Source organism: Seriola lalandi, unplaced genomic scaffold (genome assembly GCF_002814215.2).
Source record: "Seriola lalandi dorsalis isolate HSWRI2012SDOR001 ecotype SW California unplaced genomic scaffold, Sedor1 jcf7180002054385, whole genome shotgun sequence".
Taxonomy (NCBI): domain Eukaryota; kingdom Metazoa; phylum Chordata; class Actinopteri; order Carangiformes; family Carangidae; genus Seriola; species Seriola lalandi.
In genome coordinates this window covers 143,858-159,910 of record NW_019524938.1, presented here as the reverse complement: position 1 = coordinate 159,910, position 16,053 = coordinate 143,858, and the positions used below count along the sequence as shown (strand labels likewise).

The window sequence follows — 16,053 nt, the reverse complement described above, 5'->3', positions numbered from 1 at the left end:
AGACACACACAAATATAACTGTTTATGTGATATTAGCTTAAGAATATTGTGTTTGTCTACATTCGTGACTTAGATGGAGCTGAGCTCACATTTTATGACATTTGACCAAAACAAAGGGCGCACATTGTTTTTCTTGCTACTGTATACATAAACACAATAAATGTTGAGGGTAGAAAATACTGCAGGAATTTTATGGCACATACTTAATTTCTCAAGTCTTTAATAAAACAATCACAGGCCTGCTGCAGCCGCATGAAGCTGCTTCAACCATTACAAACAACATTCAGAGCATACACTGCATGTACATCTCAGTCACATGACTGCAACAGGTCAGTTATTCTGTGTGGGGAAAACAATGAAAGACATTTTTTGTGGAACACAAAGTCAGGCACATTGAAGTGTAACACCTTTATATATAATTTAAAATTATACCTAGAGAAACAAAAGTTCTCTACTGGGAAATACAGTATCAGGAACCACTCAGTCTCCATGAAACATGTTTTCTCTGAGGGAGAGATTTCACATTTTGTTTATGATGTCAAAACAAGTCTTTGACTGTTTTTACCTTTGAAGACATTGTGCATTTAAATATGAAAGTGTGCAGCAGTAGCAGAGCTAAGACTGATGAAAAAAAAAAACAACATCTCGTTGCAGATTTTAAAATCACATCATCAGAGTTGGGTCAGATAGAGTCAGAAAATAATCCTCAGTGTTTGCTTGGAGTATTGGACTGGAGGTGTTTATTGCATCAGGACAATCAGCTTATGCTGTTAAGTCTTTTGCAGTAAACCCCACCCAGCTGGTGTTATGTAATAGTTCAAATAAGGCTGTGAGTATATAATATTTGACTCCTCTATTCCTGAAAGCACAAAACCTTCCAAAGTAAGTTTACAGACCTAGTCAAGTTCTAATCATCAGTTTTCTAGGATATTAGAGATTGTGAAGAATACAATCAGAAACACTGGCATACTGCAGATGTCTTGGAGAGCATCAGTGAAGAGTGGATGAATCCAAGTTTGTCCTGGTGTTTCCTCTGACTTCCTGCCCAGGAGCTGTGTCTTGTTTTCCCTCTGTGAATAATCTTGATCATCTTGTTTCGTCCTCAATTTGCAAAACAAAATACTACAGAGAATTTCATGTCTTTTGAGTAGTTTCCACTAACAGCTTAGGTTCATCTGCCTCAAATCACAACCGGCTTAATCCAAAAGTTTGGAGTGTTCTATCCTCGTAATGGTCCAGTCCGGTGTCACTCCTTTAGTAAACTCCCTCTGGAATCTGTCAGGAAAACAAAGATCAGGAGGATATTCTTCGTCACAGAAACACTTTGCTCCTTTAGTATTTCAAACAAACAAGTGAGATATACTCACTCATAATTAGCGGTCAGCAGTCTCTTCGTTTCTACCTCTTCACCAATGGCCACCTGGAAGATGCGAGTTCCCTCCATGGTGTCGTCAGGAAGGTGTGCGCTGGTCAGGTACCAGAAACGCATCAGAATACTGACAAACTTCCTCCCTGGAAAAACAGTAATGACTCTGATTAATGCTGCAACAAGAATGACAATAAAGAAAAATCATCTTCTTCCTCATATTGTGTGACCAAATGAATTAAGTTCTTTCTTGCTGACCATTATCATCATAGTAGATTCCCACGTCTCCAGGTGTTGTGTACATGATCTCTTCAGGATCTGCAGAGAGGGCTTGCTTGTAGCTCAGTGGCAGCAGGTTGCACTTTTCTTCCAGCTTCCCAATCAACTGCAAAAACGTGAGAATTAGATTAGAGATATTTTAAACCTTGACAAGATTCTAGATGAAAACACTGGAGGTTTCGGTTCATCTCAGTTCATCTCATTTATTTACTGGTTTCTTTGTTATGTAGGTGTATCAAAAAAACCACAGCACTTTTGTTGCTCTTCCCTTGAGCCTATTAATGCATCAATAATTATAATCCAATGATATAAAGTATATTATACAGAAATGATCTGTTTCTGTATAATAAGTGCTTTTGCTGATCAGCACCCTGATGGGTCTGTACACGCCTTCCATGAACTCCATGAGGAATATGTTGCTGTATATCTCACTACAGAACAAGCTGAAGAGTCAGGGCGACGACAAATGACAAAGCAATGTGTTCAGGTTGAGAGTATGTGAAGTCTGCTGAGACTCTGACTGTTTTGATTCAACCCTCTAGAGCTCACTATGACACACACACATGCACTCATTTACATATTCTGACATTATAATATTCTGAGAATACAATACTAGTTTATTTCATTTAGTTAAAGACAAATAATTATTCCAGTTGGCCTCATATATATAGTTTTCTCAATTCTATTTAAGCATAAATTATGAAATAAAGGTGGGATATACTATAAATATTAATGTATTCCCAAAAACACCCATTTGAATATGGTACAAGAATCTAGCCTCTGAATATGTGAAATAAGATTAAAGAGAATATTAAATTACACCTGTGCTTTCCCTACCATGACAGGCCAAAGTGTCTGCTATGTAAAAACCCACATGTAAACTTCTGAGTGATGAGGGAATCTGACAAATCAGCTGCTGCTTCAACATGAAACTCTTCACTGTCACTGTGATTTGTTGCCTTCATGTGCTGTAGGATTTGTCACACTGAGTGTATCTTAGTTAAGACACAGCAGAGACTGAGACATCAGGACTATGTGCGGGTACTCACGTCTTTAGCCACCAGCCCTTCCAGAGCTTCAAACTGACTCTGTGACAGGAGTCTGGAAACATGAGAGAATGCCTGCAACACGGAAACAACGTCCTCATCAACAACAGCTCATGAACACGGTTCACACTGAGGTTTAAGGCTTAAAATGACACATGAATAACACTGAATACGTCTGCACTTCTCAGGTTTGACACACCTGCTTCGATCCCTCCGCGAATTCTTCAATGCTGAACTCTTTATCGAAGTAAGTTCTGATGAGGAAGTAGTAAATCCGGGTGCGGAACCAGATGAAGGGGTTCGGGATTCCCACCATCACAATCTTATGGGTCTGTTTCTTTCTGCCCCGCTCGGAGCTGTAGGGGCGGACAGCTGCTGCCGCACCGGCCGGTGATGAAGGAGGTGACCGCGTTTTACCGGACCAGTTCAGGATGATACGTTCATTTGAAAACAGACGAGTAAAGCTAAGTGTTGATGGAAACCTGTAACAACCTCTTAACATGGGCAGCGCCATCTTTCAATTCCTGTCGGAAGTCTTCTTATCCATGTACTTGTATTTTCCGGAAAGGAACAAATAGCATATTTTAAAAATACAAATAGTAATGCGACAAAATGCCGGGACTAGGATGCCATGAATAACATTCATTAAACTAACACTTCATTTATTTATTAATAAGCCATTTTGTTTTTAGCACTCGACTTTCACCTGTTATGTTTTTTGTTTCTAGAGGGAACACTAACAATGTAACACCGGGGGAGTTCAGTTGTTCACTGAGTAGCTGGTGAACAAAACAAAGTTAAATGGAGCTCCAGGAGAAGATACCTGTTCCCATATTCACAGACGTAGACAGGGACGTGTTTCTGCGACAGCTCTGCCCGCAGGTAAAACTGAGACTGGACTTCTTCTTCATGGTTGCAGGAAATGTCGTCACGTATCCAGCGACACTGCCAACTGTGATCTGCATGTTTTATTATTTTGTTATGTTTTATAGACTGAACTGTTAAAAAAGACAACCGGTTAATCAATAATGAAAATAATCATTATCTCCAGCCCTACTTAAATGTCATCTTATATCTATTGCTGCTCCTCATGGTGTAACTTTGTTGGAATAACAGGCTTTAAACTCATTAACATCAGAATAGCATCAGAGCTTTCAAACTTACTGACAAACCAAACCTCTGACTCAACCAAACAATTGGTTCAGTGTCTTCCTGCAAAGTAACACCCCCACCCATCTTACAAACTCTACAGACTCAGTTTGTGCATTCTCTCATAGACCAAGTCCCAGGTAACCCTGATGACATCATCAGGGTCAGGTGTATTCATAGACTGTACATAAAACCCCCCAAATCAACTCAAGCACCGCTGCACAACTATTTCAATTAATCCATTATTTTTAGCAAATGTTTCTCTATGTTTTCTCTATTCTCCATGTATTCATTACTTTTAACTATTTCAACTGTTAATCCGTTACTATAAGTATTTATCTATTATGTTTGATTATCTTATTTAATCAATCTATTATTTTTAGCTAACTGTTTTGCTCAGTTGCTAAGTAATTTTTACACACCCTCAACATATGGTGTTCAGGTGTTACAGTCGACTCAATATATTGATATATTTTTTTTAATAGAAATAGGAAGCTCAATTATTTCATTAATTTTTTTCAAATTAAGCTGAGCTACTCCACAATCTTTCTATGTACCCCCACAACACTTCAGGCGTAGCCCCTGGGCTACAAGTCCCCCTGGTTTGGAATCACTGATCTGGGTTATTTTCTCACCTCCAGAGCCACAGAATAGCGCCCCTTCAACTTAAGTATAAGTAGAGTAGGTTGTCCCCTGACAGCTTCCTGCATCTACAGCTAAACAATGATTGTGTTCTCCAGCGCAGGCCGGCCGTGCTGAGAGGCGTGTGTCTCGGACCATGTCTGGAGAAGTGGACGGTTGAGTATCTCGGACAGAGAGGAGGAGACAAGGAGGTGAAGATCCATGTTTCCACGGTACCTCAGATGGACTTCCTTCGCAAAAACTTTGTGTACAAGTGAGTTCTCGCGCGCACAAACACACAAATCAACACTCCCTCCCTGCAGATTTCTCATCTACTCTTGGTTTATACACAGAACTCTGCCATTCAATGAATTTGTGAAGAGGGCATCTGAGAAAAAACACTCTGACTTTTTCCTGTGTGAGGTAAGAATCATAAAATAAGAGTATGGTGTATATTTCTTTTGACAGCATGTTATATTCTTTAATGAGACAAACTGCCTGGTCCGACTTTAGGATGAGAGCTATTATCTCCGGTCGCTGGGAGAGGACGTCAGGAAGGTATTTACACTTCATCTTTTGAAATCTGGGAAGTTGGAACAGCTACAGCTGCTACAACTAAAATAAAGTTCAGATATGTTTTTTGTAGATATCTGTATTAATACAGCATGCATATACATTTAAATATCAGAATGAACCACATGTTTTCTCTCTGTCTCTTCCTCTCAGGAACCTGCTGATCTGAGCAAACAGTTTCCGGACTTGGCAGAGGATTTTCATGTCCCACATTTCTTTGAACCTGATCAGTTTTTCTCCAGTGTCTTCCGCATCAGCTCCTGTGGTCTGCAGCTGTGGACGCACTATGACGTGAGTGTTTACTGTGCTGTTAGGAGTTATGAGATGACCCTGGTCCCAGATCTTAGATTTGCTCATCTAAAGCAAAATTCATGCAGTTGTTTCTCATAAAAACAGTGAGCTAGTAGTAAGTTTTAAAGGTAGTAGCCTCAATACGCTCTCCCTCCTCTTGTCTTTTGGGGTGTATTTCCTTCAGGTGATGGACAACCTGCTGGCTCAGGTGACGGGGATGAAGAGAGTGGTCCTCTACAACCCCCAGGATGCATTGCACCTCTACCTGTCAGGTAAGTACGGATGGAAAGACGCCACTGCCTGCCTGTTTGTATTCACAAAGTAAATCAGTCTGTTTCAGTTATGTAAAGCTCTGATGTTGATGTAATTTGATTGGATGTATACATATATGTTTTTGTTAGTGTTTTTTTATAGCTTTTCATTTTGATGTAACCCATCAGGTGATAAATCAGAGGTAGTGGACATCGATGCTCCAGATCTGAAACAGTTTCCTGACTTTGTGAAGGCGAAGCGGTACGAGTGTGTGCTGGAGCCTGGAGATCTGCTGTTTATCCCCGGTAAGGAGAGCTGTCCGCATTAACCAACCACTTCACCAAACCCATTGACCTTCGTGTGTGAAACACTTTACATTATTCAGTTTCCCTGTTTCTCCTCAGCCCTGTGGTTCCATAACACCACTGCACTGCAGTTTGGTGTGGGTGTCAATGTGTTCTGGCGCCACCTACCTGCTGACAGCTACGACAGAAAGGACCCGTACGGTAATAAAGACCCGGTGGCTGCGACTCGAGCCCTTCAGGCGCTGGAGAGGGCTCTACACACACTGGATGAACTTCCAGCAGACTATCGGGACTTTTATGGACGCCGCATGATTCAGCGAATCCAGAACAGGACATACTGTGACAGTCAGCCAGCCACAAATACACAGACAGACTGTGGCAGTACATTACCCAGCAGGCAATTCACCAAACCTGGATGAGTCTGTAGAGGAACAAAGAGTAACCAATAAAATATCTATGTGTGTGTCATATTTGACATTGTTCATTTGACTTTTTGACTCATGTTGAGGAAACTGTCCACTAGTTTCCTGCTGAGAGACTTTCTTTAAAAAGTCTTCTGGAACAGTCAGTGTTATCTCGGTCACATAACGACTGAAATTTCACCTCAGCGTTTTTATGCTGTTTCTTTAAGAGCAGCTGTGAAAAAGAGATTTCTGCACCTAATTACTATCAAATACTTATATAACGTTTTCTTTTGATGCAGGTTTTATCAGTTAATTGATTGAATATATTATAAGTTAAAATGTTACTTTCATTTTGAGAACACAGTGAGAACATGTTGCATGTCTCCAATTTACCTTGTAATTTATTCCCCATATGTTTTACTTGCATCAGGTTTCACTATATTGTAAATAGAATAGTCATGTGACTTCATGAGATATGTATACTGCATATCACCATAAATCCTAGATAAAAAAGTCATTAGTCTTTTCAAAATGAAAAGTTTACTTAACAAAAAAAACATGCATTACCATAAATACAATAATACAGTTGACTTTAAATATGTACAAAAAGATTTAATTTAATTGAAACATTAATCGTTAAACAGGTTTAATCTCAAAATTATAATTCAGTGCTCTGTCATCTCTCATTGTTTCTTCATCTCCCCTTCACATCCACCTGCAGGGCCCGTCCTTACAAGTTCTTACATATTTCACCTGATCAGATTCCTCAGGACCATGACGTCTCTCTGACCCTCCTCTCCTCTTAGTTTTGTTGCACCTGTTTGGGCAGGAGGATTTACAGTCATTCTTATTTGTTTTATTAAGTTTAGTGACCTCATAATTTAATTACAAAATAATATGAGCCTATTCCACCCACCACCATGCTGAGCAGAGTCCTAACCAGAATAAATGGAAACACCTGAGTGTGTAAAAGGTCTTTAAAATCATTAATAATAACGAAGTCAGTCTGTAGTTGACCTTCATATTATTCTCCATCAATTTTATTTCCAAAAATGTCTTCATATCCAGTTTCTCATTCACCCCCTCAGACTCAAATGCTTTATTTAGAAGACCGAGCTTTTTAGGACCAGCTTCTTTCAAAATCTAGAGACCCTGTTAACACGCTGGAGATCAAATATTGGATTGTAAGTAATGTTTATTGCGTAATGTTTTTGCAGAAACCCTCTTTTATCCATTCAAATTAAAAGCTTAAAAAAATCTCTTTACCCAGGGATTTATGGAGATTTTTTTCTCGTAAAGTCACATAATTGAGTAACTGACTTTAAAAAGAAAGCATAAACAATCTCAGACACGGACCCAACAGTCTGAATTCGTTTGCTAAGTTGTCCACTTTTAAAAACTAAAGATTTTAAGCCACATAAAGATATGACAGTCTAGGGAAATGTGCTCAGTATTCTGTGTAGTCTAAACATCAACAATCTCATGACGCCTCCATCTGCTGATGGAGACTGTGTGATATGGTGAAAAACCTTGGAAGTAGCAGGTAACTGGACTTTGAAATTGATTTTCCAACAGCTCTTTCCATCAGACTGTCAGTCTCAGCTTCAGACACGACCCTGATGAAGGCAACACAGCTGAAAACATCTGGAGAATAAACTATGGTGCAATACGTTCATGTGTCCACACATTTATGAGTCCAGGCCTGAGAAGTCCGTGTGCAGATACCATATGATTAGACATTTTATTGCACAAAGATTACAGTTCTTTAAGTTTCCTTACAAACATGTTAAAGCTTTGTAAACAGTGAAGCAGCATCTCCTCAGTGTGTTCAGCGTCTCCTGCTTTGAGTCCCTGTCGTCACATTTCTTCAGTCTCAGCATTAAAGTGTGTGCACGAGAGCCGACCAGCGAGCGACTCCATGAACCGGGAAGCAGCACAGAGATGTTACTGGATATCAGACGGGCGGCTTCACACTGTGGGTCAAACTGTTTCAACATTCAATGAACCTGCTGCCTTACATACAGCATCTACGGCTGAAAGCTGGTGACTGTTTGACTGCGATGATAATACTGTGCTGTAAAAACTGTTGTTCGGTTCTAACACAAACAAACTGGACTCACACCTCAACATTTACATTTTTAAAAATAGTTTGGCTTTGGATGCAAAGGTCAGAAAAGGAAAAATACACTTCATTTTTGCTCTTTCATTCACAACACGCACACAAAGCACTCTGAAGGTTAAAGTCTTGGGCCGTGGACACTGGGTCTGTTCACTGAATTTCTCTGTCCTCCATGTGAGCAAGGCAGGTGAATATGTTGAGTCTCGATGAGAGGCAGCAGGAAGAGGGCAGTGCAACATTTTGTCTCTCGCTACACTGGACAACAGAGAAGTCCTCTTGGTGCTGTTCAGTCAGCTCTCCATGTGCCCCCCCCCCCAAAAAAAGCAGAGCAGTGCAGAGGTTCAACCAAAGTCATGAGGTACACAAACATCCGCTCCACGCTTCATGTACTTCCTGGGTGTGTGCACAACGCTATGAAGGATTCTGATCAGACAGAAAATAGACAAAGAAATGGCACATGTGCTTGCTGGAGTTCTCTATTCTGTGGATATAATAACTAACTTTCTTGTTTTTGTGTTTTTTTTTTTTGTTCTTTTTCTTAACATCGTTATCAGGCAGGCGAAAGAGAAACCCAGAGTGCAGGACGCCTCGTTTTCCATGTGATCAGCCAGGAAGGGATTCAGAGAAGGTGGATCTGATGTGTGGTGGTTGGTGCTATGGAGTCTGTGCCATGCCACGACTAGACTTCATCTTCTCCAGTCTTTTAGATAGGTGGCTGTTGTTTGACTCAAGTTCGTCGACCTTGTCCAATGCTGACCGCAGCTGTTGGGTGAGGAGTGAAATGATTTCTAATTAAAAAAGAGCCTGTTAAATAAGGTAGCTCCTAATCTGTGCAAGTGTAAGACAACAACGCTCTACCTCTCTCTGCAGTTTCCGTTTCTCTGCCTTCAGCTCATCCTCCACCTTCTCCGAGTTCTCTGCTGCAGACTTGTATCGTGTCACCTGACCCTCCAGTCTGGTCACCTGGAGACAAGAATAGACTTCTTAACTGAGAATTTTATCATGTTGTCAAGCACACTAAGAATTTAATGACTCTTCTCAGCTTACGTTTTGTTCCAAAGCAGTCACTTCTTGTTCGGCCTTCACCAGTTTGAACTTCAAGTCGCTTAACTGCCTGTTAGAGTCTCCTGGAAGGATTAAGCAAAAGCAAACATTGAGTTGCAGGAGACACTGCGACAGAACTCTTTATCTGCATTCTGCATGTGCACTTACTCTGTAGTTCTATTATGTTGGGGTCGTTGCCATTTTCAACAATTTCACCATCTGGGCTTGAACTGCTGTCGGTGCCGTTCTTCTGTGACTTCTGCTCCAGCTGGGCTTTTAGTTTCTTCACCTGTTGTAACACATCAGATGATAAATAACACACTCAGCCACACTTAATGCATGTTATGGTGTTGGTGTCATCATTATCTATAGATATTCTCATTCCTGCTGAAAAGTAATTTAAAGCAGCACTATTCAGGCTTTTTTTTTTTTAATTTATTTTTATTTAATTATTGTTACTAAATAACAAGACAAACATCGCATACAAATTTTACAAAACATGACCTTATTATCTTGATTATTTGGCTCGCATCTTTGCTAACAGTTGCCTACTCACGCAGACACACAGAAACATTTGGGATCATTTGAACCTTATTTCCAATATTCACTTCCCTTTAAGCTTGGATTTTGTCTCGACCAACTCCTGAGACAAATACCTGGCTCCTTAGCTGCAAATTTTGTCTGTCTGCCGGTCGCTAATTGCTATCTTTGTCTGCAGATGTGCAAAGTGAGTCTATCTATGCTTTTTCACTGAAAATAGCGAGTCAAAACAACGGGCTAAAAGACACTAAAGCTCCTTATGACCTGAGGCTAACTGCAGAGTTGGGTGATCAATATGAAGAACCTTTTTCACATGACATGTAGTAATTCGATCCATTGTTTATATGGAAATATAGATTAGAGCAGCTTTAAAAACAGTGCACAAATATAGTTTAAGAAAAAGGTAATTCCCGAAAACAGCTGGACAGCAGTTTTTATCAAACATTTTACACACAGGAGCAGCCAGTCCATTTGTTGGGGGCTGTTTTCATTCTGCAGATTAATACACATTTTGCAAGTTATTAGTATTTACAACAGCAGTGTACTGTGTGTGGGATTGACTCAAAATAAACTAGAGTATATATTTGTTGTTATGCAGAAACATGCCACCCAGTGAGCTCAGTCCTGACTCACCACTCTCGTCTGATATTCATCTGAGTTTTCACTTGGGGACTATTTTTAAACCCGTGGTAAACAACATTATCAGCCACATCAGTGTCTCAGATAACAAGCGAATCGCTGACTCACCTGATCTATCATTTTTTCACGCTCATCCACCAGTTTCCTCAGGCGAATCTCTAAAAGATAAAATACACATTTGAGAGGATGACAATGCAAAAGCTCATTTCACATCTCTGTCACATCATTCATTCACACGTCATGCATCATTATGACATAATACAACTGCTAAAAGAAAAAAATAAGTTAACATACCAGGAGTGGGAGGAGCCAAGGGGATGGTGTGGGGGAGGGGCTGGGTCAGGGTGGGAGGTTGATGCATGCAACAGAGCAGGAATCCACGGGGGGAGTGATGGAGCGGAGCGTGAGGGGGGATGTTAGCATGCACAGACACTACATCCACACTATATGACCACACATGTCCACGCGGACATCCCAGTATAAATGCGCTGATGAAAAAGATGGTTGTAACATTTCTCGCCAAGAGCCGACGCCTTAATTTTCATGATGTCACACAAGGAAATTCAGTAGAAAAATGGATTTACATCAAGATTTCAAACAGGTAACAACAGGGTATTTATTGGCATTTCATCGATCAGGCACCACACTCATCGTTTCCATTAAGTGCAACAAAATGCAAACATGTATTTATCATACATTTATTTTACACAGTCCTTATAGATGCAATCAAACCACTGTCTTATTAACTCCTGTGAACAGATGCATCTTTCATTTCAACCTTCAACATTGTGGCCGGAACATGCAAAAACCAGTTTGCTAGAGTCTTAATGAGAATTAACGATTATTATCTGTGTGTGTTTTTTTATTGTTCACCTGTGAAACATGTATGAATGAGTTCCTCGAGGGAATGAGAATTGCGTAGAGCAGAACAGATGGTGATACTGTTGCAGAGCCACTGCAGAGCAATATTATCCACAAAACATTACAAGCAGCATGACAAGTGTGCATCAATAACTAAATAAATGTTACTTGAAGTAAGGTGCAGTACTGTACACTAGTAAAATCTACTGTTACCTCGCAGTTTACATCCTTATCTCTCTCCTTTTGCACATATGACCTCAATGAAAACTGATGTTTGGACTTTGGACTGTTCATTTGCATTTTTAAAAATAATAGACATACTTACACCAATGTTTATTTGGGACATAATCAAAGTGCTGTGAGATTTTGCAGATATTTATTCTACCGCAGCTAAGCAAAGACAAGTAAAGGAACATCAAATAAATCGAAACCAACCACAGACTAAGACATCTTACAGTCCTCTTTGGCCTTGCCTTTGCCTTTCTTGCCGTTCTTCTTCAAATCTTTCCCTGACTGCGGTGGCTCTTTGTTGCCAGCCTCTTGGTCCGCACTCTTTGGTAAAACCAAGTCATCACCCTGCAACTCGTGCTTAACAGCATCTAATCCTTCCTCTACTGGTAAAGACGTTTCCTGGTTAATGTTCTCTTCAACAACACCTGACTCTCCAACAACCTTTCCTTCCTCTGTAATCTGCCTTGTCCCATCTTCTGCGGCTTCCTCATGAGCCACAGAGTTCTGCTTTTCTTGAGGCACAGCGTCCGACTCTTTATCTAGTGTATCTACCTGGTTACCGTCTTCGCTTTCAATTGTCTTGTTGTGTGTGTTTTCATCTGTCTCGGTATTACTTTGGCACAGCTCTGAACTAACATCGTTGCTATCATCAGCGTCGAATTCAACTGCCTCCTCAGCTTCTTCTTGTTCTTGATTTTTTGAGGGAATTGTTGCTACGGCTGCTTCAATATCCAGGTCATCAAAATCAAAAGACTGCCCTTCCTCATCTTCACCGTCCTCTTCTTCGCTGTCCTGCTGGGTGGGTTGAGATGAATCCTCGCGCTCAGCCAAAGGAGAAAGAGTCTCACTTTCCTGATCGTTTTGACTGAGTTTATTTTCAGGATCTTCTACGGTTGTGTCTTCAGTGCTGAGGTCCTGCTCAACAGAGGAACCAGTCTCCACAGCGTCTTCTGGAGAGTCTGGTGTATGTAACACATCAGTGGTATTGATCTCTTCTCTTTCCAAAGATACTTTAGCATTTGAGTCATCTGTCTGTTCCACACACTCCAATGTTTGGCTTTCTACATCATCTAAAGGTTGAACCTGGGTTTCAGTCTCCAACAGCCTCCCTTCAGCATCTAATGCATCAGTGTTTTTCATCAATGATGCACCGGTCCAACTGTCACTTTTTTCATCATGTGAGGAGCTGTCTGGTTTGACTTCAGGTTCTGGCTCAACTAAATCTTCAGGTTCCTTCAAGTCTTGTTTTGGCTCCTCCTTTTGTGCTCCATCTTGTTTTAGCTCTGAATCACCACCATCACAAGCAGGAGAAATGACACTGGGGAAAAAGCATTCTTGTTCAGTCTCTTCTCCTGGCTCCTCCTCATCTTTAACTGTCTCAGCTTCCTCCTCAGGACCTTCCTCCTCAGGAACCGCATCGCTGAGCAGGCTCCTGGCTGCAGATGGTTCTGATGGCGGCTCTGACTCTGACGGGTTTTTGAGATGGTCGGTTAAGTCGCCAGCAAATGACACTGAAGTGAAGTCCTCTCTCTCAGAACCGTTTGTGGATACAGATTCATCAGCAGCGTCATTATTTGGAACATCAGTGTTTTCCTTACTGTTTGGTTCAAGGCTGTTTTCTGAGTTCTCAGCTGTGCATTCAGGTTTCATCTCATCAACAGATCCAACGTCCTCCTCTACGTGATCAACAACTTCTGACTCACTTTGGGTGACTTCACCCTTAGTTGCGATGTCTGCGTTCACAGCATCGTCTTCACTGTAGGTACACTCTTTGAGAAGGCCATCAGTGCTCTCTGTACCGTTGGAGGTGTCAATAAGATCTGAGGTACTGACATCGGCCTCTGGAGGATTTGTTATACAGTCCACTTTTTCTACTTCTTCTGTTTCCAAGGTTTGTTCTTCATCCTGATCGTCCTTTTTTGGTTCTGTTCTTAAATCTGTGAGAGTTTCAACGTGAGAAAAGGTTTCAGCAGCTGCCACTGCCTCTACTGTTTCTACTATTTCACTTTTCGAACTTTGTTCCTTGTTCTGTTCATTTGTAACATGATCCACTTTTATTTCCTCTGGAGTTTCGGTGTGAGAAAGGGTTTCAGTGGGTGCCACTTCTTTTATTTCTTCTACTGTCTCAGTTTCCAGGGTTTGTTCCTCGTCATGCTCTTTTGTAACATGCTCCATTCTGGGTTCTTTGAGAGCCTCTTTGTGAGAAAAGGTTTCAGTGTGTTCCACTGCTTTTGCTGCATCTGCTTCCTCAAGTTCCTGTCTGTCCTGCTCTTTTTTAACTTGATCCACCTTGGATTTCTTTGGGGTTTCAGAGACAGAATTGTCAATGTTAGGTTCTGTTGTTGACCCATTATCTCTTGTAGCTGTTTCTACATCTTGTTTTGTTTTGATGTTTTCTTTCTCTGTGCCGTCTTTTTGTTGGTTCCCTCCTTTCTTTTTCCCTCTCCTCTTCTTTTTCTTCTTCTTCCCTGAAGCAGTAGTGCTCTGAGATTTACTGGAGGTCTCCTCTGCCTCGTCGTTCTCCACCTCTTCGGGGTTCTCCAGCTCTGGTTGAGGTTCGGTGTTTGACACGGCTGAGATGGTCTTGTGAGCTAAATTTTCTTTCATAACGTCCTTGACGACTTCTTGGCGAGGACACGATTCTGTATTCCTCAAATTACCTTCCTCAGCATCTTCCTGTTTGTTTTCTTGTTCTTCACAAACCTTGTTACACATCTCTCTAAAATCATCACTGCTTTTAATTTCTGTCTCCTCTAAATCTGGGTTAGTCGATTCTCCTGAATCTCCACCTGCAGGAATTTCTGTTTCCTCAGCACTTGTTACAACTTTTTGAGGTTCAGGGCTGCAAACGATGATGTCTTTGGCTTCTGTTATTGGATGGTCATTACTGTCAACATTTCGGTCCTCGCTGAGGCCACTTTCTCCAACGCTGTCTTCTGCTGTGGGTAAGCATGTCTGTTGTTCTTCTGCATGTTCTTCACTAGATGTTTCCAGTGTGGACACATCAGCAGCATTACAGAGCGTGTCAGAGCTCAACTGATTCTCTTTGGCTTCCTCGTTCAGCATTTCTTGATGCTGCTCTGGATCCACCTCTTCCCCTTCGCTACGTCTCAACTGAGTCTCCTCTGTGTTGCCTGAGAGATCATGAAGAGCACACGGTGATAAAAGGCCCACAAAAAATGTTGACTCAAGACATGATTTTCAGAAAGTGTAATCTTCTCATCAGGAAGTGCATCAGCAGAAGTCAAGGTAGGACAGAACACCTGATTGGTTCAGTGGGCAAGAAGCACAGAGCCAAGATGATTCAAGAGAAGCGCAAGAAGAAGAAGAAGAAGAAGAAAGGCAGGAGCCACGCTGAAGTCCTTGATCCCAGAACATCAGTGTGACAAGAAAAGAAGCCTGAGGCTGAGGTATACTACAGTGCTACAGTATCTAGACAATAATCCAGATCCATTTTCTCTACACATAAATACTAGTTGCTACTATTTGTTAACTACTAGTTTATGTTCAACTGTGTCAGTGTGCCACTACAGGCCTTTTACACACCAACACTACCTGTGTTAACAGAGTTAGAGGTGATTCAGAAGTAATATGTATTAGTTGAGATGTGCAGGAGCATAATGAAAGACAAAACATTAGTAATGAAGACAAGGTGAGTGTGTGAGTGGAATAATGGAACTTAGTTTGTACAGGAAAGCAATCAGATAGATGTTATTTAAAGGATAAGCCTGGTAATTCTCTATGTTGTTCCATGAAGAGTTCATTAAACAATCCATCGGTCTGTCTCTCACTACTTTCTGACTGTGGGACTCACTGGTTTGTACTGCGGATGTACTTTTCTTTTAAATGCTAGATTCATGAAACATATGGGCAGTGTAGTTCTTTATCAAACATTAGTAAATAATGCATTTTTAGGGTATATTTTTAACCCGTGGATTAATACACATTTGGTGCATTTGTGGGTATTTACAACAGCAGGACAGTGTTTGTGGGACTGACTCAAAATAAAAACAGCGAGCATGTTCATGGTGATGAAGTGCAACAGTGTGGCTCACTGATGTGTTTTTAATAGGTTTTGGAAACAATGGAGCTCTATGGCACAGAGGAGCAAATATATAGACATATGATACATGTAAGTAGGATATATTATTGTTGGTATTGGTCTTTTCACTTGACCTGCTGAAAATTAAAAAAAAAAAAAAAAGGCTGACAAAACAACTTTATCACAAGCCCCATTTAGTTTACTTTAGCTAGGTCCATCTTCCTCAGCAGGCAGAGTGTAGTTGCCATAGAGTCGTACATGTTCAAACCTTTATTGCTCTGAGCTGGTTCA

The 16,053-nt window shown here is 40.9% G+C and overlaps 4 protein-coding genes across 14 annotated transcripts in view; 1 reads left to right on the top strand and 3 right to left on the bottom strand.

The window, feature by feature from the left end:
• Nucleotides 1-203: 203 nt before the first annotated feature.
• Nucleotides 204-3,310, bottom strand: maip1 (matrix AAA peptidase interacting protein 1). The gene is made up of 5 exons (XM_023409235.2): nucleotides 2,891-3,310; nucleotides 2,695-2,766; nucleotides 1,625-1,751; nucleotides 1,368-1,512; nucleotides 204-1,275 (listed from the first exon to the last, which is right to left on the bottom strand). Exons 1-5 carry the CDS (start codon nucleotides 3,203-3,205, stop codon nucleotides 1,197-1,199), a joined length of 738 nt encoding a protein of 245 aa, XP_023265003.1. The 5' UTR covers nucleotides 3,206-3,310; the 3' UTR covers nucleotides 204-1,196.
• Nucleotides 3,311-3,383: 73 nt separating this feature from the next.
• Nucleotides 3,384-6,350, top strand: tyw5 (tRNA-yW synthesizing protein 5). The gene is made up of 8 exons (XM_023409234.2): nucleotides 3,384-3,573; nucleotides 4,581-4,735; nucleotides 4,815-4,884; nucleotides 4,975-5,019; nucleotides 5,188-5,325; nucleotides 5,510-5,597; nucleotides 5,766-5,882; nucleotides 5,982-6,350. The coding sequence occupies exons 1-8, from the start codon at nucleotides 3,493-3,495 to the stop codon at nucleotides 6,299-6,301; spliced, it is 1,014 nt and encodes a 337-aa protein (XP_023265002.1). The 5' UTR covers nucleotides 3,384-3,492; the 3' UTR covers nucleotides 6,302-6,350.
• Nucleotides 6,351-8,013: 1,663 nt separating this feature from the next.
• On the bottom strand, nucleotides 8,014-11,070 carry LOC147818958 (leucine-rich repeat flightless-interacting protein 2-like). Its single transcript, XM_087174818.1, has 6 exons — nucleotides 10,923-11,070; nucleotides 10,737-10,786; nucleotides 9,618-9,738; nucleotides 9,453-9,532; nucleotides 9,264-9,368; nucleotides 8,014-9,167 (listed from the first exon to the last, which is right to left on the bottom strand). Exons 1-6 carry the CDS (start codon nucleotides 10,987-10,989, stop codon nucleotides 9,060-9,062), a joined length of 531 nt encoding a protein of 176 aa, XP_087030944.1. The 5' UTR covers nucleotides 10,990-11,070; the 3' UTR covers nucleotides 8,014-9,059.
• Nucleotides 11,071-11,219: 149 nt separating this feature from the next.
• The window catches only part of LOC111657166 (uncharacterized), a 40,579-nt gene continuing 35,745 nt past the window's right edge, over nucleotides 11,220-16,053 (bottom strand). For all 11 annotated transcript variants that reach the window (XM_087174807.1, XM_087174811.1, XM_087174809.1 and 8 more), the window contains one exon: nucleotides 11,220-14,854. In XM_087174807.1, the coding sequence (XP_087030933.1) occupies nucleotides 11,931-14,854 (2,924 nt within the window). In that variant the 3' untranslated portion in view covers nucleotides 11,220-11,930. The remainder of the gene's footprint in view (nucleotides 14,855-16,053) is intronic.